At 41.7% G+C, this 27,451-nt stretch overlaps 1 protein-coding gene across 16 annotated transcripts; it reads right to left on the bottom strand.

Annotated features, from left to right (window-relative positions):
• Window positions 1-1,381: 1,381 nt before the first annotated feature.
• On the bottom strand, window positions 1,382-27,451 carry CCNT2 (cyclin T2; the record flags this gene model as incomplete). 16 transcript variants are annotated; one of them, XM_082312764.1, is made up of 10 exons in its annotated part: window positions 1,382-5,944; window positions 6,175-6,245; window positions 8,084-8,247; window positions 9,584-9,629; window positions 12,536-12,700; window positions 16,024-16,086; window positions 17,177-17,237; window positions 18,347-18,475; window positions 26,247-26,328; window positions 27,171-27,451. In XM_082312764.1, the coding sequence occupies 10 exons, from the start codon at window positions 27,449-27,451 to the stop codon at window positions 4,529-4,531; spliced, it is 2,478 nt and encodes an 825-aa protein (XP_082168890.1). In that variant the 3' UTR covers window positions 1,382-4,528. The 16 variants fall into 16 exon arrangements, 15 of the variants coding, with proteins under 15 accessions (XP_082168890.1, XP_082168892.1, XP_082168884.1 ...); XM_082312766.1 differs by lacking the exon at window positions 12,536-12,700 and having other exon boundaries at window positions 1,382-4,693; window positions 4,792-5,944; XM_082312758.1 differs by lacking the exon at window positions 12,536-12,700.

Raw genomic sequence — 27,451 nt, 5'->3', positions numbered from 1 at the left:
GTAGGTATGCCCGCTTTGCTGTGATGCCGAGTTTCCTCGAGATTTGGAGCTTAAATTGGAGAACCTGGAAATACGCTGTCCTTTTATCATCATAGGGGATGCCCAGTATTTCTTTTACGCAGTAGTAGTTAAAGCTCTGAGCTATCGCTCAAATCTCAGGGGAAGGGAGGGTGCTTAGGCATGCCAACCCAGCTATTTTACACTGGCCTTGAAACTACAAACAGCAATACGATGTAAAAATTTGCATCTCAAAATACATGCATCAGCCTTTCTTCTCAAGGAAGCAAACACTGAGCCCAGAAAACCCCGTCTTTTGAGATTATTTGGGTTGAAAGTTAGCACTTTTTCACAAAGTTGAGCAGGAACTGATGCCCTTTTCTACAACCCTCCTACCAAAACTCTGGTTCTCGCACCTAAGTAAAAAAGCGCAGGAGCTCTCCCGAGGAAGGGCTGCCAGCGCGCAGGGCAGAGCGCCTTTTCTCCCCTGCTGTCCGCTTCCCACGGGGACCCCCACCACGAGGCAGCTTCAGAAAGTGAGTTTTACAGGTGGTGTCAAAGAACACAACCTCTGAACCATGGTAAGAAAAGTGGTGTTGTAACGAGTGCAGGAACATAGAGGAATCAAACCCAAGTACCAACACTTTTAAGGTCAAATATTTGATGTGGGTTTGCTATATCCACCCCAGGAGAAGCCAGAGTCACTCCCAGTAGCAATGTGAGAGAACACTCCTGGCATTAATTATTTTTTTTAAGGTGTAAGGAGTTGAGCATTTCAGAGAAAGGAGGAATTAATTAGCTAGTTCAGTCTGGCATAACTTCCAACTCTTTTAAGATATGCATTTTTAGAGCCAATTATGGGAATGCGCATTAACATCCCGATTAAAGAAAGCAAACAACGTGCTTGCTCAGTCCCCTTCACTGCAAAACAAAGATGGGGAACCTTCCCCCCTACAGTCTTGCAAAGCTCCCTGGGACGCTCTTGTCCCCCACCCCCTCCCCACCACCCCCCACCGCTAAAAAAAAAAAACAAACCCAAACCCAAACCAAACATCAAGCCTGGCCAGCCACTATACAATAAAATTACAGGGCGCAGGCTCTCGGCCCCAGGGCAGAGTGAGGGAGCAGCCTAAGATGGCATAAAATTTATAGAATTTGCTTTTCAGGTATCAAATACCTGATCGCCCTAGGGTCAAGGAAGCAAAGGAAACACGTTAGACTTCAGACGTTAAAGTACTCCACTATTTGATTGATTTGATGAAAACCAGCATGTTGTGCTGTTAACTGAAAAGGGATCTTCCTTGTGTTCACAAATGAAGATGGAAAACTCAACATAGGAAAATGGGATAATTTCTGCACAATCGAGGTGAGGTAGGGAATTTTATTGAAAATACTTTTTTTTTTTTTACAAGTTCTTAGAAATAAAGTTGTTTTTTCTAATCTCACACAAATGGCTGTACCTCAAAAATTCAACTATGCTACTATGAAACATTTATATTTACAGTTAGCCAAAAGATTATTCAGAACTGCCATTTTATGCAAATACCGAAGTACCAGATCACAGTGAGATACATTACTTCAGCACTCCCACCATTAGGAACAGATTAAGATTCAACATACGAAAGAATCTCGCTATTCTACAAACCTCCTATCTCACAAAAAGGGAAGATTTTTTAATAGTGTCATAGCAAGGTCTCCACTACAGCGTCAATTTACAAATTACGTAATGCAGATACTCAAATTCATAACAAAAAAAATCCGTAACCAAAGTGATGAACAGAGCAATAGTGTTGTCCGTTAGCCGTTTATTGCATTGAGTCAGGCAGTCACTTGTGAGGCTGATGCCGATCCCGGTAATTTCCGTTCACCTCCACCACCTCCGCCAGGCTGCAATTCACACCACTCGCTCCTTCGCAGTGGTTCCAGTCGGGGAAAGCGCGTGGCGTGGCCTGCGTACCCTCTCCCTCCCTCTCAGCCCCCCTCATCACCACATTTACTGTAGCTGCAGACACAAAGACACGTACAGTTCCACATATTTACAACTGCACTGAAAACCAAACCCGGTGAGTTTTACAGACATCCTTTACAGAGAAACCAAAACTCACTGTTTGAATCTCAATGCAGCATAGCAACATTTTGTCCACGATATCTCACAATTGCCCAGAATCAAAATAGGAAATATTTCTTTTGAAACAGCACCTTAGGATGAAGACCTATGCTCTTTCCCAATTTACATCAGACAGGCACTAGTTACCACCCAGACACTTCAACTCCAAGTTATGACAGCGATCGCTATATTTACAGTACAATATATTGCTTATCCAGAGTGGCTGTATAAGATGCATTTCATGGCACAACGATTTAAACGGACACAAAAAGAAAGTACTGTAGTGCTTCAAAGAAAAGTTAAGACAATTTACTGCTATTTCATCTGTCTGCCCACGCTACAGTTCAGGACAGCATACAACGCAGATTACATTTGTTAAAAATCAGAGCCAAGAGTAGCGCCGAGATGGAAAGGAGACGGACTACAAAAAGATAGAAAAACATTCAACAATGCAGAAGTGTGTAACGAGAGTTACGTGTAACGAGAGTTACGTTCCGGATGTAGAAAAACCACCACGTCGGCAGGGGTAAGACAGATTTGGATTTTGTACACGGGCTGAGATCTAAGCTTAGGTTTAGCAGAAAATGCAATCAGGTTTCCATTTAAATATTCCTTAAGTGTAAAAAAAGTATCCGTAGTTCAAATAAAACTTATTCAAGTCATTACAAGCGTTTGCATTACTGGAAACTGAGTATTACATAGTAATTGATATACCTGTAGTTACCTAATACAGCAACTACCAACCGGGTAGAGAGCGAACAGTTTTATCACGTAAAGCACAGGCGAGCGACGTAACTGAAAGGGCTGAGCTCCAGACTGAACCTCCGAGGCTTACAGACTTGCAGGAGCACGAAGGGAACGAGGCGCCTTAGCGAAAGTTTGCTTCACATCGCGGTCACTTCTAAGTTCAAAGAAGTCACCGAAAACTGGCTGCTGCTACGACAGACTGAGTTCGTCTTGAGGTACTTCAGAGCTTACGAAGAGTTTGGAATAACGACCCAGAAAGGCAGCTCGCTGCGCCGCGGTATTGGCTTGGAGAGCACAAGAACGTTCACACCTCTCCTTTCTTCTGAAGAGCAAAACGCCCCGGGGAGGGCGCACGAGCCATCGCGCTGACACTTGCGGGCAGGCAACATGGGTGCTAGTGGTTTAACTGGGAGACCGATTTCTTTTTTTTAACCCCCACAGAGCTGAAAAAACAGAACAAGTATCTTCCAACTTGGTAACTAATGACAAGTACAATGCACAGAATCAATGATAACTATTTTATTGTTGGTATATAAAGTTGGGATATCGATAGTTTTATTCTTATTTACTGTGAAGACTGCATTCACCTGTAAAAGAAATATGGCATCACACACAAGTACACTTTTTGGATTTCAGAACACGGGTATTATTCTGAAATGGCAATGGAAACAGTGACCCCTGTTCACTATTAAAATAAATTATGACTTTTTTTAAAAAAAAAAAAAATGATTTTTCCACAATGACAGCTATGAATTGCAGTTAAGTCACATTAATCTACATAACCATTATTAACAGCTCTGTGTCTATTTTACTGCGTCAAGCCGATAAACATTTAAATGCACTTCACATCAAAAGATTATGTAAACTTTTATTTTAATTCCTTTTTCCTTCAGCAAACTAGGGCCGCTTCCCAGGCCCGGCCATACCGAGCGAGCAGAGGCCTACCCGATCTCCTGCCTCTCTGGCAATACTGTCCGGTGACGACCCTACGTGGTGCTGGATACCTTCTCTAGCGAAGGGTCCCTTTTAAGCGGCTTCCAATAAGGCCTACAGTTTAAAGATAAACAAGACAAAGTGCCATCTTTGTTTGGATAACTGATGGACTCTGGCAAGATAAAATAAAGTGATGTGTATCTTGTTATACTTACAAGCAGCTCCAATCCTGAGTATTTATGGTATATCTAAACATACAAAAATGTATGTACATTTTTCTCCACTTTCTTGTAAACAGTTGTCAGTATACTGTTTTTCATCCCTTTATCTTTGAGACATGCAAATCATACATACGGTATAAATACACAAGAAAACCATTACACTCATTCAAAAAACTACGCAACAAAAAGCTGTGGCTGCGGTATTCAAAATTATAAATAATCAACGCTCGAGGCATCCTATACACCTAAAAGCGGACGTTCATTCTACTGTTCTTAGCTGTGGTTGTAGAAATACTGCGATTTTTGCACCTTCCATGCTATTACAGTATTTATAACACTATCGTATGTGGAGATAAAGACTTGTTTACTATACCTCTTCTTTTCAGAGTGAAGGATAAAGCAGCACTTACATATACTGAACCCACGGCAGCAACAGCTGGTGTTGCTACTGCTATATTAGGAAGTTTTCCATTCTAACAATTCTTAAATTAAAAAGAGTAAAGAAAAACCACCTAAGAACTGACTACATGTTCATTCCTTGGGCACTTAACAGCGAATCCAGCATGTCGAATGTGTCTTTGTAGTCCATATGCTGGCTGTTTGTACTGTACTGGTGATGGGCATCAGGACCGTTCTCCACTGGTTTCTTGTCCAGTTTCACGAGGGTGCTGAGATGTCCGTAGCCCACCTGGTATGTGACAGGGGGAGGAGGGGGTAAGGGAAGGTTAAAAACAGAGTTGTGAGAGGATACATACTGCTTAACAGAGGAAGAACTAGATGAACTACCTGAACTTTTGGAACTTTTGCTCAGTTTGGAGTGGTGGTTGTGAGAAGCGTCGTTGCTGTGCAACTTCTTCCGTGAAGAGCCGGAACTAGAGGAATTGCCGTCGCTGCTCAGGCCAACGGGACTCCTCAAGGCGGTCGGGGGCACCCCATCAGCGCTATGCTTACTGCCGCCGCTACCGCCCCCGCCGCTGTGGGAATGGGAGTGCTTGTGACCCACACCGTGGTGGCGATTCAAAGAGTGTTCTTTGTGTTTCTCCTTATGCTCTTTGCTAACGTGGGGACTGGAATGCTTACTTTTGCCGCTACCCTCGTCCGACGAGCTGTGCCTTTCCGAGGAAGACACTTTAATTTTCATTTTCAGCTCCTCCTTACTGGCACCCTTCTCCGTGGGCGGGATTGGTATCCGGAGTTTGAGCGAGCCACCCTTTTCTTTCTTATCAGACAAGTGTTTTTCAGGCTTCTCTGCGTTTGCAATAGGAATTTTCATTTTAATGGGAGACGTAACAGAAGAACTGCTGGCCGTCTGCGGCTGCATGTGTTTTTTATGCTGCTGTTCGCCTGGGGTTGCGACGTAGTGTTCTCTCACATCCAGTTCAAGGGTTTCTAGTTTGCGCTTCTCTCTGTATTTATCCAAAGACATTTTTTGAGGCATTATTACAGGAGCAGCAACTTGTCCGTGGTGTTTGTTTCCTGACTTATGAGAATATTCTTGTTTGACAGTAGGATGCTCGGCGAGTTTGTCAGGTCTGTGATGTACTCCAGAGTGCAACTGTACGGACGTCCCTGGCTGGAAGTTCATATTGTACTGACTAGCAGGTAACGCCTCCTGTTTTTGGGAGTATATTTGTTCTGTCCTTGTTTGTTCTTGGTGCTGAGGCCACTCCTGGTGTGACGCCAAACTGTATGAGGTACTTGGCATTCCCGTAGCTAATATTGCCAAATTTTCAGGTGCATGACTGTCTGGAACAGAAATACTTCCTGAGGTCAGAGGTACCGGTGCAGGAAACGATGTCGATGGTTTTTGGAAACTTGCGTTTGCAGCTACACCAGTAACTGTATCCACCAAAATGGAATTCTGGACCAAAGATGAACCAAGAAGCGAGTTCTCGGATACCTGGCCATCACCTTTAGGTTTCTTAGCAGCCTGATTGGCCTACGCAAAAAGGAAAGAAGTGAGAAAATACACAGCTTAGAACACTTGGAGGGGGCGTTCTAACTTAGCTCAAAGGTGAGGATAAGAGCTGACTCAAGGTTTCACCCCCTCCCAGCCCAGCTGCAGGAATAAAGAGCAAATAAGATACAACTAAACTTTTTCCCTTGGTTCATAATCCTCCTAGACGTTCACCTCTTTTTGCTAGACACTGTTATAGGAAAATTTCTTACCCGCCAATTTCTAATTCTCTTGAGCCTGCTAGGCGTTTTCTCCAGTATCTGCAGAAACTCATGAGTTAGCTCTGGGTAGAAAAAAAACCAAAGCCGTTTCTTACATCTGATTCTGTAATAACCAGGTTAAACTTTAAGCATTTTTCTAGACTAACAGTATACAGCTTTTGCAGTAGTTACTACAGGCTGCACATGATTTGAATTTATATTTAATAAAGAATTTTGTTAGACAAGTGTTGAACAAAAAAAGCTACAGTAGTTCACTACAACAGACTTCTGACTGCTACACACATTCTGAAAAAGCAGGTTTGAATTTAAGATTTTGTTTTTACTCTTGCAGAATCTGGATTCGTTAGACCAAAAATTTCAAGAGGGGTCCGTACAAACAACAGCTCCTAAAATAACATACTTGCCATTCGGCTTGGGCATTTCCTGTATAAAGTTAAGTTTCCTTTAAAGTATAAATTTCTAAGTCACCGTTTCAGTCATTCCACCGAACTTCAGGAACAACCAAAGCCAGCTCTCAACAAAATATAAGCCATCAGACCCTTTGAAGCACCCTGTTTTAAACAACAGCTTTTGATTAATTTGGGTTCGAGGCAAAGCAGCTGGCTGTGTTAAAAAACCAAAGGTCCTTGCAATTAGCACGTCCACAAGGAAACGTAGGTCTCCATGCTTGTCAGCTGCAAATAAAAATACTTCCCACTAAAATTTAATTTTACTCACAAGCTAAAAATAATCAGGTACAGTCAGAATTTGAATGCAAAAGTAGATCTCTCGCAGGTCTGGAAGAACTGGCTTCTCCAGAACTCCACAAGCAAGTTGTAAACGAAGCTGCTCCCAAGCGCAGCACTGCCTCAGCCCTTTGGCCTGCCCGGGTCTACTGCACCCACCAGCTCCATGAAGGCTTGAAGAATTCAGCGGTGTTCACCGCCAGCTCACACCATCCCCAGCGCGCATCTCGTGGGATTTTAAACGCACAAACCCCACAGCCAGGCGAGAAGGCAGGCAGGGTGGTATTTGAAACTACAGATACAACTTAAAGAAGTCTCCTAAGACAGAGACATTTAAACTTGCAATTTAAAGCTCACTCTGGTTCTGTGCTTTGTGTAACAGCTACTCAAGTTTTCGCTTTAAAAAATAACACTGCCATTAAGAAATAAAAGCTCAGCAGAGGAGAAGAGCCGGCCGTGGGGAGCGATGCTGCGCCATACCGAGCCTGGAGGCCTCCACCGCTGCTCTGAAACAAACGTTTCACTCTTGAGCTAACAGCAAAGTCCAACACGTGGATCTGAAAGCCCCGGATCCTACCGCCCCCGCCCCAGTAGCGTATGTAGGCCTTACATTCAGACTCCACTGTAATAAGTGCTATTTCAAAAGCGAGTAAACTTCTAGGTATGTGCTTGCTTCTGGAAAGAAGCCATTTAACAAGAAAAAATATTTTACAGGAGTTTGAGATATCATAGCTCTACCAAATAGGTAACATAGAACTACCTTCATACACATGGCAATTCTACGTATAGCCTTAAGAACAGCTGTTTCAGTGACAGTGAAGCCATAAACTCGGGCCGGTGATGTAGAGAACACGATCGGGACCGCGTGAATTCGCGCTGGTGGATTTCCATCTCTTTCCCGGTTCTGGAAAGCACTTAAAAGCAAGATTCTAACCTGCACCTACAAAAGGTACGTGGATGCCCCAGCCCGCAGGATGAAAGGGAAAGGGTCTCAAAACGAAGTTTGTCTTCTGAAGTTCTCCCCTCTCCTATACCTTTCCCTCACCCGAGGATCCGGTGCATGAAGTCAGTGAGACTTAATTTAGTCTTAAAGCTATGCTCTTACTGTACTATGCTCCCATTTTTCCATTAATAAACCCTTGAATTTCAAGATGTGAAGAGGCAGTATTACTTACCATCTAGTAATTCTAGAGTAACCGAAGGATCTACATATTCCCACCAGTGTTTTCCATCAGTCGATACTGGAATCTCCCAGTTGGACCACTTGCAGGCCAAGTGAATGCACACACATGCTATCACTGTAGGCTTGTACTGAAGGCAGAATGTCGTAAGGTGAAGACTGTTGCACGAATTTCGAAATGAGGAACCAAAGGAAATCAAACATGTAAAACAGAAAACCCAAACAAATCAACCATTAACGTACAGAATAAGACCATTTGTCAAGCAACAGCAGTCAAACATTAGTTCATGGAACATTTTTCTGATTAAGTTTGTCAGGTAGCTTACTGCCTTGAGAAAACAAAGGGCAGGGCATTTATCTGGTAGAAAAGTTTAATTTGCTTTTGCTGTGAGAAGTGTGACAAACAGTAAATAAATTTGCCAGTTATTCTGCTGTACTTAAGTACTAAAAGGAAAGAAGTATAATATGGTCAATTAAAATTTCACAGTAAAAGGCGTACAGCTGATTACGCAGTCTCTGAACGAGACCATTAGAAGGTGGTACCCAACAGTTCCAGAGAGGCCAAGTGAATTACCTCTGGGCTTAGCTTTCGCTTGGCCTGGGTTTGTGATCCTTGTGAACTCGCCTTCAGCTTCCAGCTGGCAGCAGCACAACCATAATGGTTCAGTTTCGCTGCTTTATCACAGCTTTTCCTGACAGCTGTTTCAAATACAGAACCTTGCCCATCAAGGAACCACCCAGAAATACTCATTTGGAAGAGTTCTAATAACCAGCAGATATTGCTTAAAAACCATCTCCACGTAACGCGATCCTCTTAAATAAAGCTCAAAGTTGTTTTGCAAGAAGTAAATTGAAGTCATCGAGCAATCAAGACTAAAGGCTGCTCTCAAATTCCATCCTTCTACAACAGGCTACGTATACACAGTCCCCATCTGGAATCCTAGAACTTGAAATTTATGTAAGTACTTAAGTTTTAAAACTCTATATTAAGATTAAAGAGCTGTTTCTAAAAGGAATAACATTGGACTGCTACTAGTCTATCTGAAAAGAAAAATCAGCTCGTTGAAAAGACCTTAGGCCCACTACAATTTTATAAGTTAAGATTGGATCAATATATTTAAAGTTAAGAGAAAACTGCCATTAACTACAAGTGTAAACTAAAAATAGTTTTGTACTTACCAAGATGCTCGAATTTCTAGGTTAAGTTTAGCTCTTTGTAATCTTTAGCTGCTATTCAGGCTACCAATTTTAGACTTATGCACTCACAATCGAGAAAATGTCATCAGAAAGCACCACTACACTTCTCATTGTGCATTTAACCCCGCTGTGCCATCAGGCCCTTGTACAATACACCGCACTGCAAACGGGAAGGTACCACCACTGTAGATGGCCCAGTCTCCTGTTGCAACAAGGGTAAGACACATGTAGGGGGCCCTGCAGTAAAGGAAGCTATAGTGTGCTACAACAGTGCAACAAAGAGGTTCAGGATAACAACCTGTTGGTAGCCATGAAATAGGATGTCTGTGCCAAATCCTTGCTTGCTGTAAGAAAAGAAAAACGGAGAGATTAAAGATCTGCGCTAGCTTGTCAGGCGCGTTCCAAAATTAAAGCAGTTTTACCTTCTGAAAGCACCGCTTGGTGTTTCCACAGAACTGATCTGAATTTAGCTAACTAGCCTTCAAAATCATCTTTTCCGAGCTAGAGAAGAGGCCGTTACATTCCGTGACTGGGGCGGGACCAGTCATTCCATTCAGCGACCCTCCCCCTGCGCAGCCCACAGGACAGCTTCCCCTCGCTCATCCGCCCCGCGGACGCCAGCTCCCGTCCGGGGGTGCTCCCCCACCCTCGCTGACGGAGGATCCCAGCGTAACCCCGGACTGCGGCACGGCAGTCAGCACAGGCCACCTCCCAGCACGGTGCGAGGTCTGCTCTCAGCGAGGAGCGCGGCCGGAGAACTCCCCTCCCGCCCCCAGCACCCCCCGGGCACAGCCACGTCTCTCTCCCAAAGCCCTACAACACAGCAACCTCCCACGCTAGATGGTAAAAAAAAATTAAACGAGTTTTCTGCTCCCTCTAATTAAGAGCACCATACTCATAAGATTTTGTTCTGCGTTTGTTAAACCTATGGCAAAGCTTCAAAAGGAAATAAAACTTCATTTTCGTTACAGTCAGGAAAAAACCACACAAGACTGCAACGTGCCAGAAACGAAAAGCCAACGCCTGAGGCTGTTCCAGCCATCCAGCACTGACCCCTACCAGTGAAACCCCAACGCTCCTCGCTCAAGTAAGAGAACTTACTGTAGCATGCATATAATGGCATAGCTGGGCACAATGGCTTTAACTGAAGATTGAGTGCAGCCTTCATTGAATTCTTACTTTGACACTATCACTTGAAATCAGTGCTACCTGCAGAGAGTGTATTGTTCAATTTTATGTCAAAGGGAATACTGTTATATTTTAATATATTATTTTAATACTAAATCTTTCCACAAAGGTTGAGAAAGACTACAATGGCTTTTAAAATTTAATTTAAAAAAAGCATATTAAATATGTGATTTAATTCAACTTCTAGTGATTGCCAAGGAGTATAAATCAGATTTGTCTTTATGCTACACAGCCGGGCAGTGCCATAATCTGAGAAGAATGTGGAAGTAGCAAGGTAACAGGATCCGTTCCCACACACAAATTCTACTAATCCATAATAATCAAAAAGGACAACTGACAGTTAACAGTGTTATATTTAGTTTGCAAACTATAATGGCAATTGCATGCCAGATAGCCATGGAGTTCACCCTTCTCCTCTCCCTCCCATCAAAAAACGTAAGGCAGTATTACCAAAAAAACCACATGAAACGAGACTATCATAACAAAACACATGAAAATACAGAATGGTTGAATAAGACTGAAATTCATGTCTCGTTCTTCATTTTTCATCAAAGTAATATTTAAAGGATCTTCAATAATTTCTATATTCTGTAAAGTCACAACATGTTTGAATTAAGGGACCGGACCAAGAAGCATCTCTACTCTCACTGAAATGTCCCTTGTGAACAAGGAAGAAAAGCAGATGCCAGAAAACTTCTATTTAACATCAGCTTGAAAGTTGAGTAAATCAAAACACACACCTGGAAGAAAAGAATCACATCTTGAAACACACGTTTTAGCCTCAATCAAAAATTACCATGCTATACACCTTACCTATACTACAAGCAGTATGACACTGTTGCAACTTATTTACAGCTAAATTCATCGTCATTGCCAAAACCAGCAAGAAATTTCAGCTCACAGCTAAAGCCTCTGGTAACACAAGGCACAACTGAAAACATCCGTCCCAAACTCTTCTCTTATTTTTAAGACAGCTTTGGTTTAGTAAAATCAATCTCTAAAATTAAAGCTAACAAATTTTGGTTCCTATATTTTGGTGTGTTATTTCCTTTATAGCAGTGGAAAGCGCATCTCCAAATTAAAATAATCTTGAAGCAGAGGCTAAAACGAGCCAGCAGAGCTTCTCTGTTGCAACTCACAAGTCGCAGGACTGATGACTGACGTCAGCCATTAATAATCAGTTTTTTACGTTATCATTCAGGAGTGATTTAAAACACCCACCCTGTCTCACTGCTGCAGAAGCGATCCTAAGGCAGGGGATTACTAAAGTAGTAATCAAGATTTTGAAACGGGACGTGCTGTCTGACACACCTTCCAAAAGGCTACTGTCTCCACAAAATTCCCAACTGGAAACCAAAATGCTTTTTACCAGGCATAGCCACACAATTCAAATGGTTGCAATTCCAAGATATCCGAGTCTTTTCTTCAACACTGGGTTATCCTGGATCTTGAGATAATCATGGAAACGTGACTGCCAAGTCACCCTTAGGAGGGTGTAGCTGGCCGTGCCTAGGCCCCTGACAAGGTACGGAAGCGTTCCCCGGGAAGAGGAGGCTGCAGATAAGCCAGTCGGCGTCAGAAAAGAGAAAGCTTGCCGAAGTCCTTCTGGGCCAAAGGAAAAAAGCCACAGGCTCTGAATGGAGCTGTGCTGGTGGATGCCTCTTGTACCTGGAAAGGGCTGGAGGAGGCCATGGTGTAGGCATTCGGGTCTGAGCAGTCCTGGCAGCTTCACAGTCTTGAAAGTATTTAAACCTTGGGAAAAGGCCTGTAAGAGCCTGAGGTGAAAGTTCAGAACGGGAAAGCCGCCTGTAGCAGTGCTGGAGTGCAGCTGGCATTTAAGATCTTTCCACGCCACCCAGTATACTAAGACTGAAATTTTCCTCATCAGAATACCCTCTGAAAAAGCAGATTCATTCAGATTCATCTCCTCTTCTGCCGCCTTGTCTTTATCAGCCCAATTTAACCAATGGCAGCTGTGCACACAGATGTTATAGTTTGTTTGAAGAATCTGACAGTGCAATTTCCACAAAAGATGAGTAAGAATCATGGGTGTTCAAGATACCTGATAACCAGGAGAGTAGCGAGAACAATCCTAGAAATCCTTGGGATCCAATCTTCAGTTCCAAGAGAAAGCTGTGTACCAACACAGAAAAAGGAATGACTGAAGGCTTCCCAAGATGGAGGTGAGGATACAGATTCCTCCCCTTCAAGTCCCACCAGAAGCAGGCTGGGAACAGACAGATTTTGCACCAGAGCTTAAGGGGACCACGCCATGATTCTATGGTCTCGGCACTGGGGCAGTTTCACTGCTGATCATTCAACTAGCATTCAAGCCAGGAAGGCAGTCTGACACCAGGAACGGGTTTTGGTGGTGGTTTTTCTTTTTTTTTTTCCTTCTCTCTTCAGTACCGGCGCATCCTTGGAATGGGCACTGAAGCTTGCTGACAGGCCTTCACAGATCCACTGCCTCCAGATTCCTTAGAGGACCTGTGGGATCCTAAGGAATGATGGTCCTGTCTCCTCTTCTCAGTCTCTTGACACTGAGGAAGAATGGTGCAGAAAAAAGACTGAGCCTACACCATTCTCCTTGTCTACTATACTGAGCAAACTGTAAAGGTGGAACAATTTCATGAACCCACGAATCTTTGAAAACCAGAAGGAATAATTAGATACCTTATGCCTGAACATCCTAAGTCTTTATGCATCTATCCAGTCACCCCTTATCTACAATGACTGTGTTGTCTAACACTACTTTCAGAAAGGCTTTCCATCTCAGAGATGAAGAATTCAACTTTTTCTTTAGTTGTATGTCGAAGCAATTATGTTTATTTGCACCAATTCTCACTTACTAGTTCAGCTTTGGTTTCCAGCGATTGATTCTGGTATGCCACAACTAGACTAGGCAGTCTTCTGACAAAGGACTTAGCTGAACCTTTTGAGCATCATCAACAGAACCTGAGATTTTTTTCCATTTTGTTTCTAAAGGGGGTAGTTTACAGATTAATACAAGTAACAGTGACAGCACAAAGCACATTTACCCTGGGTGCAAGACAACAAAAAGTGATACAGAGGATCAGCCATCCTCTTAGCCACTTAATTAAGTTTAGCCCACAAAAGTCTGGGGGCCCAGAGCACCTTCTCACCACGCAGCAGTTCAGCGCACACGTGCCAAGCCAAAACCTTAAGTACACTTGCATACCTCAGCTACCTTTGTTGCCTTTCTTTTGATACTTAAATAGTCAGCCACATTATATTCCTCCCTTCCTTCTCCCCCCAAACATAGAGTTGAAGGTTTTAATCACAATAGTCTCGGATAAGTTAATCACCTTTAATAAAAAAAGGTATCTCTTTGCCTTCTGAAACAGCGCTTTTTGTCCGAGATGACATTACAAAGGATGAAGCAACCTTGCATTTCTTTAACTTCTCAGTCAATCCCTTTAGCGCTAAAGGCTTAACACTTTTAGATGTATGTTGAAAGCTTCAGGACTTGATATCTAAGTGTTGCACCTATTCACATTAAGACAACACACTGTCCAATAAATAAACGTTAAGAGGGAGAGAACTAAAATCATACCATTGCATCGTCGAAGAGATATCGCTGTGCCCAAAAGCCCATCTCTTTATTCACTCAATACATAAGACTAATGTTTCACAGCAATTATTCTCTACTTGCTTGACTCGCATGACTACAGATTTCATGCTCAATGTTTTTAATTTCTGGATTAATTTTTTTTTTTTTTTAATATAAGGTACTCAAACCTTGTGTTCACAGCCTATACAACCCCTAGGAGGGGCATATGCTAGCAAGAATTCCATTTGCATACACACATACTAAGGAGCACACCGACTCCAATGAGTAGGTTTTTCAAGTATCAGATGTATTACGTTCACTTTGTACCAGTCCTTGAGGTACGTGGATTTTCAGCCCTCACTGGAGTCTTCAGATTTCAAGACTTGGTATAATTTTGGATTCTAAGTATTTTGTTAAACTGTCCTGATGTTAAATACTAGCTTTAAAATCTCACATTTAAAAAGTAGCACGTACCTTCAATGTGTGAATTTCAGTACACAAAAATAGCATGCAACACATGCAGGAAAAAGCTGAACTGTCTTGGAGTGGTATCTACCCTTGACTGAAGGAAATAAAGTTTGTGTAGCAGTACGCCTTTCTCCTTGTAGGCTCAAGTCGAATACACTTGCTAATGTGGAAATCCTGATGGAGCTACAATACTGCCTGCCACCCCTCCCCACAGCCCCAAATACCGAGCAGAAGCGCAGGGGCTCACACAAGAGAGTGAAATACGTGCTCACATTTATATTGACCAACAGCTAAGAAAATCTAAGGCAAAAAGCCTATAGAGCTCCTGCTGCAGGCTACTGAGGCATTAGGTGCAATTAGACCTATGCACTGAGTCACAACCAAATCTGGACAGAAAGCAAAGAATCATTATCTTATAGCATGAATAGCAATAAAGCTACTTGATATGCAAATAAATTACACACAGCACCAGTCATACTCAGAATCAAACTCTGAAGGCACTACGCCAGTACGCTAGTTTAAAATGAGAAAGGAGAGATACTTTCCCCTCAAAGAACAACTTTAATTCTAGAGTTGCTACAAAACAGATCTAGTTAACGTGATTAAGTTGCACCTAACTTTCCTATATTTTATAGAGAAAAAAGCCAAAATATTTTGAAGCACTTAACTTTGCATTTTTCAGTGCAACAACAGCTAATGACTAAAGACTAACCACCATGGCCTAATCATTTGCAAACACTTTTTAATTAAGGAACATAATTAAAGTGAAAAGCTTATTTTAGGTGCTTTTACAACCTATTCCTAATTTTTTCATCCTCCATCTTATAAAAGGATTTTTTTTTAAAGCTCCAAAGGAAACCTATTTAAGAATTAAAGAAGGTGTGCCAAAATTCAACAAAAAACATTAAAGAACAAAACAAGTTTCTAGCTAGACTTATGTTAATGAGTTGCATAAAAAGTTAGAGGATACAATTGTTTAACAAAAGGTTTGGGGTTTTATGCCACTGTCCAAAACAAGTACACCCTGCTCCAGAAAAAGAATTAGTCACATCTTGAAGTATTTGCACGTGATAGCAGACCTGCTATGCACTCTCTTTATCCCTCAGTTCCTTACCTAAAAAGATTTGCTAGGCAGAAAGCCAGCATTAGCCATCAACCAATATGCAGACTAAACTTTCCTTGGTAAAACTACTTCAGAGTGAAAACAATCAACCCAGAACGATACTAAATAGTTGGCTATTCAGTTTGCAACTACTAACTGCTTCTGTCATTTAAGAAAACATGGAACAGACATTATTAAAATCAAAGCTAATAAGTACGTAAAAAATTATGAAGGACAGAAGTGGACTCTATCAGACTCTAAAGGTTAAGATCAAGCTTTTAGTAATTAGCTTTAAACAAACTCTTTGGATAACATAGTTGGTGAAGATCATATTAGACAAGTAACATCACCTTCAAATTTTACTAGAAAGGTAAAAAAGGACTTACAGAAGTGGTTAAAAGTCACTGACCTCTCACTAATTGCGTACATTTCACAACATCTGTGTGCGGATGTTCAATGGTAATCTCAAAACCTGAGGAGTTAAGAACATGTTTCAGAACTCTGTATTTTCACCTGCTAAATAAGAAAAACAAACCCCTTTCCTCTCCCCTCAGACCTAAAATGCTTGCTAAACCTTTGCACTGAAGATCAGGTAACACTATTTAACTGCCTTTTATTCTGCACTTTTTCATACTTTTGAATGGTAGACGGTATAGCCATTTCAAGATCAAGTAGTAAAACATTCCTTTAGGAATCTCAAGTCTTAAAAATATATATACTTGGGAAGGTACTGTATTTTTAAAGCCGAACATGTCTAGTTGAACAGTTTCTAGTACATTAGTAGACACTGAAATACAAGTGTGTGCATGCGCACTTTATTAATTGATTTCTGGGACTTAAACACGTTGCATCTATGAAATTACAAATTAAGTCAATTTGTAGGTCAGTGACTTAAGAAACCTTTCTTTGTTTATGACACTATTTTAAGAATTAGGTCACTACCATTAGCTTTTTTTTAAAAAACAATATACGCAACGTGGTATTTAAGAATATCTGAGTAAGTCGGTGTTTGCAGGCCTGCTAGCTGTAGTTGTCTCTATGTTACTTGAAAGTCAGAAAAGTTTCTTAGCAGAACATTCCATTTCAAATTTTGGAATCACCTGAGTCCATTAAATGGTTACACTACAACTCATGATGTTCAGAGGTAGCAATCCTGCTCAATTACAAATTCTTCTATTGAAAGGCAAAATGGGGAAAAGCACTTGGTATAAAGCTCTTCCCAGTTGCTTCAGAACAGACTCAGCTAACCTAGTATAACATGTTACCTTAGATGAAGAAATACCAACGTAGTTACTACTTTGTAGTAAAATCTGTTTGGAAGGGTATACATTTCTATGCCACCAAACTGGCAGAAACATCTATTTCATGAGTAGAGATATGCCTTTTTTTCTCCAAAGCGAACACAACAGAACTGCTAATATGAAACTCAATTCACAGGTCAGAAGTTGTATGCCAGAACAGTAAAATTCTAGCGTACCAACAGCACATCAAAAATCGTTACTTGGGTCCCATTACTTCTTCATGGTAAGTTGGCTGCACAGGAGATATTTAGAAAGACATACCTAAAGTTTGAAGCATTATTGTTTCAAGTATAACCAGCTCTTGGGCTTGCTGAAGGTATGCCTGAAACAAATAAGCAAAGAGGTGAAGACGTAGCTAGCTATTCTCTCAAAATTTTAATCATACACTTGCTATTGGAGTACTGGCACTAGCAACACAAGTTAAGACCACTGCCCGAGCCAGTCGGAACTGACAACTCAGAACACGTCACTGTGGTAATACCACCTTCTACCAGCGTAAGCGTTACTGCAAATTCAGTTTTACCAGCCTAACCACCGTTCACAGTAAGATTTACTTCGTCTGGATCTCTCATAATCTATTCCAGCAAAGCATTTTTGGGAGAAGGGGGGGGGTGCTATACGAATTACAAAGGCTGGCCAGTGCAAATCAACTCAAATACCTCTAGGCAGGTAATCCATTTTACAAGTACTTTAAAATACAGCTGGAGATAGTCAGTCAGCCTGTGTTAAGCTAGCTTAGGCTTGTGGGCTCAAATGCATTATATATATACACCTCCACATGTCATTCCAAGAACCGGGAGCCCAGCAAAGGTGCTCAAATAGTTTTATACATCAGCTGAGGTCCAGCGGGGTACAACTAGCTCAGCCTGACCTTCAAGCTGAACAACTCTGGTGCACTTCCACCACGCTTCCTCGTATGTTTGGTTCCAGGAAGACTCATCTCAGGAAAGATGATGTGAACTATAAAGTAGGTGGAAGCTGTACAAACTCTGGCAAATGAAAGGAAGACCAATGTGTAGGAGAGGCAGCAGCTGACAACTATACTGCATCCTTTAAAACAGAATGTAGACAAGGGTGCACAGTGAGCCTCGGGTTGAGGGAAGCAGTCAGTCTCCAACGCCTCTCTGCGCAAACTGTGTAACTTATGGAACCACGCACGAAACCTCTTATTTAACATCTAGGCTAGTCTTCTACTATACATGTAGGAGTCTTAAAAATAATGCAAATTCAAGATGGAACAGTCTCTCCAAGTTTCATGACACAAATATTTCAGTCTTTAATAAGTTATATTAAGTAATACAAAAGACTTAAATGGTGTAAAACCCAAAGTTTTTTCTAGTTTGCAGACAGCAATAATCCAGTCACGACAATGTAAGAGATCATTAGATGAAGTGTCATCTGATTATCTTTAAAACCATGACTTCCACCTACATCACTCTTTGTATCCAGTTGTGGCTCTTGAGGATGAAGACAGGCATGTGCTACTTTAATAACATGTTCGAGTTTCCGCGGCTGTTCTTCCACTTTCGCAGCCAAAAACAATGCCGTAGGAGATATTATCTGAAGAAGAAAAACATATATGTATTTTTAAACTTTTTACAAGTAGGACTTTAATTTTTATGGAGAGTCTAACCTGATAATTAGAAAAGGTTTAAGAGGTTGGATTTGGTGGGTTTTTGGTTTTGTTTTGTTTTTTAAACAGTTCTGAAATCGGGCAAAGCAACAAAAATAACTAGCCATGTTTTATTTTATAACTGATATAATCCTCTCAGCAGCATAGGTAAAGAGTAACATAAATGCATTTGTAAGTAAGATGTCTGAGCTCAAATTAGTTCTCGTTCAACACGAATAGATTTGGTCGAGGAGATTTAGTCACACTAGAACAGGCTGTTTCAAGTTAAATATACTTTGTGAGAAAGTTCATCCAATTTCTTGCACAGTAGTGAGCCATTACACCATCTTTCCAGTAAAAAGTCAAAACAGCTGATCACAAGTTCTGCTAGCATTTGAGTCTCCTAAAAACCAAGAAAATTTGCAGAGAACTTCAAGGAAAACAGCTTGTTATACAAATATAGGTTGTATATGTAAAAGCTTACTCTTAGAAACTTTACTATGTGCCCAGCAGTATCTGGTGAACAAAGCACACGGATCCACAAAACAGCAGTTACACCAAACGTCAGTAAAGACTACAAATTACGTTTGAAGATGAACATTTTTATAAAACTCTCGGTGTCATTAGCGGGCAGCAAAGCACCCATTCACACTTCAGTACCACCTAGGAGTTAGCTACGAAGTAGTGTTCTGATGCTTAGTTATCAGCTAGAATGACTGATGAATCTATATACAGAACATGGATAACTGTAAATGACTTAGAAGAATCCGGGTCCTCTTTGTATGCAATGTTGGCCACGTCAAACATGAATTAAAATGGCAGCAGAGATCTTCATGTAGACATCAGCAGCTTAAATTGGTTAAAATTAAGCCCGTATGAAGCCCGTAGCTGCTTGTTGAGTGTTTAATTAATGCGTGGTGCAAGCAGTGCAGGTATTGGATTTCTCATTCAATGCCCAAATAGAAATAGGCTGAATGAACTGAACAGCAGTCATAGCTCCCCCTAAAGCGAGGAGGTTTTTTTGGTTAGCACATAGCCCTTTTGTTATGCCAAAATAAAACATTTAGTATGAAAATTTGCAATATAGTAAAAACTGCAACAAACTAATTAGAATCGAACATTTAAGTGGTTACTCATGACATTTCAGGAGCTTTCAAATGTATTGAGGCAGTACTTTTTGCCTCCTTAAATCACTTTGAAATGTCCACTTGGATCTTAAGTAAAACTGGTAAGTTGGCAGAGTTGAGGAAAACTGACACCCTGGGAAGGTGCATAGAAATGCGCCATGAAGAAATCTAGTATTCTAAAAAAACCCAAACCACCCAAAACAAGTCACAGGGAGCAAATTCTTCCACAACAGAGACAACAGAACTGCTTTCTTTTTAAGAAGCTTGTAACTTCAGTTTTTTATTTCATACCTTTGTAAGGCTTCAGTCACTTGTCGCTGAACAAGGCCATATTAACACTGTCATTTAAGACTTCTGATGGGTTTTGAGAAGTTCCTATCCACATTGCTTTAAGTAACATTTTGAAATTCTGAAATTCCCTTTGCTAGGGACATACTACTTGAAATATTTCACATTTACGCTGGGAGATAAACTTTTAAGCACTAAATGTATTAGCAGACAGGGCCAGGAAGCCAGAGAAACATGAATGACAGAGAAGGAAATTAGGAATGTGTAAGAATTAAGAGTTATGAAGAAACAAGTTTGACAACCAGACATTGGACAGAAACAAGGAGGTATTAATGAGGACACCAGAGAGACTAGAACTGGTTCAGTTTTTTTTTTTTTTTTTTTACTTCAGAAAAGGGATACAATGAGGTTTGACCATCATGGACTGAAAACTAAGACTCAATGCAGTCTTAGTTTTGGTTGTTTTTTGTTTGTTTTTTTTTTCCCCTTCCTCAACGCACTGAGGAAGGAAAGTTAAGTCATGAAGTGTACAGAATCAGAAATAAAATGGATGATGGGAAGAAGCTTTAACAGAAAATAAATAGAAGATCCTTTCCATCCCCCCAGGATCACACAATTTCCCCCCCCCCCTTTTTTTTTTTATTTCAAACAAACCAAACAGCTATTCCATCAGTAACCTGTAGCAGTGCCGTACTGCTGGGCTGAAGAACAACTGCAACTGCACCGTGAGCAATGACGTGTTGCTCCCTGCTATTCTCCCCCTCTCTCTAGCCTTACCATCCCCACCAAGCACCACACACTTATCCCCAAGTACCTGCATTCAGACCTTAGTGTTCTTCTAGCTTTGTGTACAAGTTTAGTTCAAATATATCCTAACACAAGGTCTCTTTCTACATAGTTTGTGGCCATAGTTACGCATACATGGAACTTTCACACTTTACCTTTCTGAAAAATCAACTTCCAACAATTGCCATGACTGAAAATATTTACCAACCAAGTCACCGATAACCGCACAATTAAATCATCAGCAAATTCTCACTCACTATTACTCTATGTCTGACTGAAGTTTTACTTCATTCCAAAAAAGCACCTCCTTCATCAGGCTGACTTCAGGATATCTTCTAATTTACTGAAACGGATCAGCTCTGGCCAAGAAGTCTCTACACAGTTCCTGATCTCCAAGACCTTACAGAAAACACAGTTCTGGAGGCTGATTTAAGTCAAACTGATTAACCGGCATTCAACTCTGGTTCATCAGAAATCTATGTACACCCCAATTATCTATTTCCTTAAAAAAGAAGTGTTGGCTTCTGACCAAAGAATTTCAGGTCTTTGTCTTGTCTAGGACTAGGGTTCTCATTCCCAGTTTAGAGTAGGTCAGTATTTTTGTCTCCCTTGGTATTTATTCAGGAAAATAGACATCCTAATAACATTTCAGACTTGGCATGCAATTTCAGTCTTCAGTGAAGACGACACGCCCTGCTAAGTGTACAACTGGCAAAGTTACTCAAACGCTTTCATTCATTTCCAATTCTCAAAAATGGCAGAAAAAGCAAAGTAGAACAAAAAAGCAAAATTAAAGACAGACTTGACAAAGCTGTAAGCTTCCTATATATAAACATCTTCATCTGACATAAAGCAAATGAAATAATTTAAAGTTATCTACCATGCACCCAAAATATTCTTTAAGACTTTGAGAAATCTCTTTGGAAGAACACACGTGATTTAGGAAATTAAATCCCATTTTTGTACTAGCCGAGAATCTCAGAAACCAAGTCCCACTGAAACAGAAAACCCAAAACATAAGAGCCTTATTGTGACAGTCCAAGAGCATCATAGAGCAAGTTTTATTGGTAAATGCGGTACAAGTCCTTTTTCACTTAAAAAGCACAAGACACATTGTAAAAACAGTGTTGCTACAACGAAGACATTCAGAATTATCTCAGAATACATCTGCAGCATGCAGGTCTTTTTCCCAGAACTCCCTCTCCCTTTTAATGCCAACATTAGTATGTTTTTAGACTTGATACAAATTAGCTTAAGACATTAAGTGGTTCCAGTCTATGACAGAGGTTTTTCAAGTGCGAACACAAAGAATTGCAAGGTTGGTTTTTTTTATTATAACCAGGAGCTCACGTTGCATAAAACCAGCAAATATGTTAAACTGCAAGACTAAAAACAGAACTGAAATGTCCAAAACAGCCTCGCTAAAGCCTGGTGCATACTACGAAAGTTTTAAGAACTTTGCATAACTGCAAAGTCAACTGTTCAATACTACAGCTTGGACAGGAAGGTAATACAGAGGGATGGGAAACAAAAAAAAACCCCACAACCCCACACAATTTACCTACCTCGCACTTCAGGGAAAAAATTCCTCCCGCAGCCTTCTTCAGGCACTTTAAGTTCCACTGTGCATGTCACAAAAAGCCCTTGACATCATTAAGTATATTTTCAACTGGTCGTTTGGTATTCCAGATGGCATTTCTAAGGATTATATTTAAAAATACAGCTACCATTTGGATGCCTTACCTCTCATTTCCAGCATACCAAGGATTTTTCTCCCTTCTCTGTTGTTCAAATCACAGCGTACTGAAGAATAAGCCTCTAAAAGAGGTATTTGCTATATAATAACATCAAACATACTAAGTACTACAGAAATAGTATTTCCAGAAGAATTTTAACAGTCAAGATACTTTAAAGTGTAACAGTCAGGCTAGTATTTCCTATAAAAGGCGGGCAAGCTCCCTCCCAACCCCAATATTAGCACTGACTAACTTTATACTCAGCAAACCAAAGTTACTATGCCCTGGTCAACAGTAACGTAGAAAGAATAATTTGTACTACTGCTGAGGAAATTCATAATAGTTCCCAAAACGTCATTTGTGTGGCTAGAGAAAATTAGTAGTCAGGGCATGCAATTCTGCTTACCAGAATTGGTAAAGCAAGTTTCCACCCTATTACTGGGGCACAGCAACCTTGAAAGGTCTTAACCTGCTTTGACTGCAATATCAAAACATCAATACATTCTTCTTTGCACTTAAATTTATGTACTTCATAGGTAATCCACAGAAATTCAAAACTGACTTGCTAGCCCACAGTAGCTTTGCAAAAATAGGGATATTTGGTCATTAGAGCAGTAAAGGTAATATTCAAAGCGAACAAAGACTACATTAGCCGGTATGTGCCACCCCTGTGGCTCTACAGGGAAGATACTGTTGGGAAATCTCTTCCCTATTCACAGTTGACTCAAAATCTTGAAAGCCTGTAAAATTGCGTAGCAGTAACTTATATTGAAGAAAAACAAAAAAGAAATAAGACAACAGCTATTCAGTAAATGAGCTTCCACTAGAAGACCTGTTTATTAACAATTACACGCACGTGACTTATACGCAAGCCATATACGTGTATTTGTATAACCCAGCAATTACACATGATGATAAATATGCAAGCATTTATTACTTGACTAAAAACATTAACCTACCAATAAAGCAAGAAAACAAAGGCTACATTTTTTCAGCTGGAGATCATAAGGCATTCTGACTAATGGCCATCTAGTTTTCTAGCCCCAGCCTTCAGATTCCTTCTTGCCATGGATAAACATCAGTACATGCACACAAAGAAATATTAAGAGATATACTGAACATAGTGTAGAAAATTTTAGCTAGGTCTTAGCTTCAAGACTGCCAGTACCTTACTATTTAATTTCTAAGGGTTAGTTTCTTCTTGCAGTGGATAAATATTGTCACATTTTTTAGCTTGCCAAGTACTCTGGAGATTTGATATTAAGTATTTATTACAGTCCTTGGCTTTTGCTTTCTCCACAGAGAATGTGCCAGATGGTTTGGGAGTATTTTAAAAGTGACTCACATTCGCTTTGAGACCACCCCCTTCACCCTATAGGAAAATAAGTAAGGAAATGCATTTGCCCATCAGTACACACCCAAAGCTGCTCTCTGGCCTTACACTCATTAAGAACTACAGAAAGTAATTCAGCAGGAATCAATATTACTGAGTGCTAACTTGTAGTGCACTTGCCTTTAACTTTTATTTGAATACTATTACCTGAGAATGAATTTAACAACAGGCTTTCCCCCTCCTGTAATAGTTGCAGTTTCCATGGCATTCAGCCCTTACGTAGCTTACTTGTGAATTTTAAGATTCATAAATATAACTTGAGGCGTAGTTTTCGTAACAAGGGCACTATATATCCAAATACTCCTGTGCTTCCAGTTCCAAGTGACCGGCATTTTCCGGTGTCCAGAGAACACAGCAGCTAAAGCTTCTTGCTACCTCAATCTACCCTAGATTACCAGACGACAGTACCAACAGTAATCGAGCAGGAGATGTATACAACACAAGCCCCAGCTACAGCAGCTCTACACGGGGCAACCCCTCCACTCCAAGCAGCTCTGCCTAGTTTATCAAGTCCGCAAACCACCCACAGTCACAGAAAGCTTTGGGTGCCTCGCCAGCTCCTCTTCCACTGGCTACAGGTTACCGCTACATGGGCAGGTAGGCGGAGGGGAGAAAAACGGAGCAACTGTTTTACTGCCTTCACTCGATGCATTACAGAAACGCTTTCAAAGGGCATATTCCACCACAAAGCTTACTGGAACTTGATTCTCAGGTGTGCTATTCTTACTCTAAAAACTAGAAAACTGTTTTAGGGAAGTACATTTTGATTTATATGTATACCCATTCAATACATAGCCCTCTTATCACTACATAAACAAAACCTACATTATACATTTCTTCCTGTTAAAGTGTTTCAGGCTTATCATAGAATCGTCAAGGTTGGAAAAGACCCTTAAGATCATCGAGTCCAACCATTAACCTAACACTGCCAAGTCCATCTATACCATGTCCTCGAGCACCGTATCTATCCATTCTTTAAATACCTCCAGGGATGGGGACACAACCACTGCCCTGGGCAGCCTGTGCCAGTGCTTGACCACCCTCTCAGTGAAAAAGTTTTTCCTAATATCCAACCTAAACCTCCCCTGGCGCAGCCTGAGGCCGTTTCCTCTCGTTCTATCACTCCTTACTAGGGAGATCGAACTTATGCACGCTTAGCTCAGGTTGTACTTAAACACTTAAGCTTGTATTACATGAGGGCCTGTAACCCTGCAGTTTTGGTAACAAGCTTGCTGCAAGCTTGAATTCACCTCAGATTTTGCACAAAAATAATTAAATACGCTTCTGAAATGTACCTACAAACTAATATTTATTCTTGCCAAATAAACACCAAATAAAATGTCCCTTCACTGGGCCAGCAATGATAAACAAATTCATGCCAGAAAAAAGCGCTGGCTAATGCTGTAATCCACCATGTACCTGCCCAAACTTCAGACAGCGCAAGGTTTGCAAGATTCTACCCCTTGGAAGACCAAGGTCTGCTCTCGTCTAGACTGTAACATCTGTCACAGTCTCAAATCTGTTTGTATTATCACGAATAGCCAAGATGAGAGAAAACTCATCTCACCAATTAGTGATATACCACCACCATTATTAACCGTTCTTGCAAAGTCGATATAAAATACTGATTTACTTTTTTAAAAAAAAAAACAAAACACAAAAATACGACAATATTACTGTTTCTCTAACTATTGCATCCAATACTGGACATAAAAAAGGCTTAAAATTTTCAGGTTGGGATCTCCAGTTCCATACCTGTTAGAAAATCACTCCATTACAGACAGTATTTTTACAGAGGAATTCAGTTCTTCACAGCATAGTCTGTATTCAGATTCAGCACACTCAGTTCATTAGTTGAAACAAGAGAGCCAACATTTTCTCATCAGATTTAAAGATTTTCCTTGTCTAATATGACTTCAAGCTGCTTAGGACTAGACTAGTTAAATGAATTTACACTGTTTTTTAAGAACAGATACATAATCCATATGGATACACACATAACCATATTATAATTGTCAGACACACCATGCTAGCGCTACCACTGACTTCATTAGGAAAAACATGTGTTCCTACACATCAGCCTTTCAAACTACAGCGCATAAGCGCCAGCCAGATCTGAAACGTCTAAATGCATTCTTCACACATCTGAAATGTGTTTGCTGATGGTGCCCATTTTTTTATTTCGATGGAGAAGATAAAATCTAATTGCCACTAGTTAAAATAATTCAAAGTTGAAAAGAAATATCATTATTGCTTCTAAACCACTGATAAGAAGCTAGAATTCCTATAAACGGAGCAAACTTTACAATCCAGCAAAGGAATATAACACTTGTCAGTCAGGCTGCCAAAGTTATGGGCATGCTATCACCGCCTATAAAATCATACTTACATTTCGATTAAATTTTGTGAAGGAATGATGCATATAAAACCTGTGCATGTAAACAATTGCAGTATTTATCGTAAGCTGAGATCTGGAAGATTAAATTAAGGAAACACTATATATTAAGAAAACTGTTTACAAGAACTGAAAGCGAGGCGCTTTCTACATCAATCACTGCTTTCAACATACCGTCTTCAGCTGAAAATTAATTAAGGACGTGACACTTCAGAACTTAGCTGATATTAACGCGTACTTAACCGATATTAACACCTGTATTTCCCACCTGCTTCGCAGAGAACGTGGGGATCCCTATACCAGACCAGCCACATCTCGCCCGTTCAATGAGGGCTCCTCAACGGGCGGCACGGGCTGAAACATCGTCTCAAGTGCTTTTGTTTTGTTCTAATTCAACGATTTCAGTAGGGGGTTTGCCGTTGTAGTCTTACTCTGATCTCTTTTCTTTTAAAAATCGGATTAAAGAACGGCTGGGGAGGAGATGCCGGTTCCCGGGAAGACGAGCCTGCCAGCCACCGGGATCGACTTTAAAGTGCCTACACCCGCAGCGGCGGGGGCGAAGGCGGCTCCCGGGGCAGGCGGGAGCCCCGAGGCGCCGCCACAGCCGGCCCGGGCGCCGGCGACCCCTGCCTCCCCCGCCCGCCGACAAAGGCGGCCAAGCGGGGGCTCGGCGAGGCTCCTCCTCCCTTTCTGTGCCTCAGGGCCGGGGCTCCATCCCACCAGAGCGCCCTGCCCGGGCCGCCGGGGCAGCGGGGAGCGTCCCGGGGAGCGCTCCCGCACGGGGGGACGAGGCGCTCCGGCCGCAGCGCGGGGGAACGGCGCCGCCCGCCCCGGCCCCTCGCCGCCCTCCGCCCGGCCCGCGGCCCCCCTCCCTCCCTCCCTCCCGCCCGCCCGGCCCCACAGGCCCCGCTCGGATACACGTTGAGGCGCTGGCCCATATCTTGAATGAGGTTGGCCGCCTGCTGCCGGTACGAGAGCTCCTTGTCGGCCTCCACGCCGCAGCGCCGGGAGGGCGTGTTCTCCAGCTGCTCCCGGCTGAAGAACCAGCGCGACGCCGTCGAGGAGCCGCCGCCGCCCCGCGCCGAGGAGCCCGCGCCTGAGCCCGCCGCCGCCGCCGCCATGACACTTCCTCCCCCTCCCTCCGCGGCCCCGCCCGCCGGCGGCAGCGCCGCGCCCGGCCCCTCCCCCCCGCCCTCCAT

This window comes from Platalea leucorodia (genome assembly GCF_965183815.1).
Source record: "Platalea leucorodia genome assembly, chromosome: 5".
NCBI classification, from domain to species: domain Eukaryota; kingdom Metazoa; phylum Chordata; class Aves; order Pelecaniformes; family Threskiornithidae; genus Platalea; species Platalea leucorodia.
This window is presented reverse-complemented; position numbering and strand designations above follow the sequence as displayed.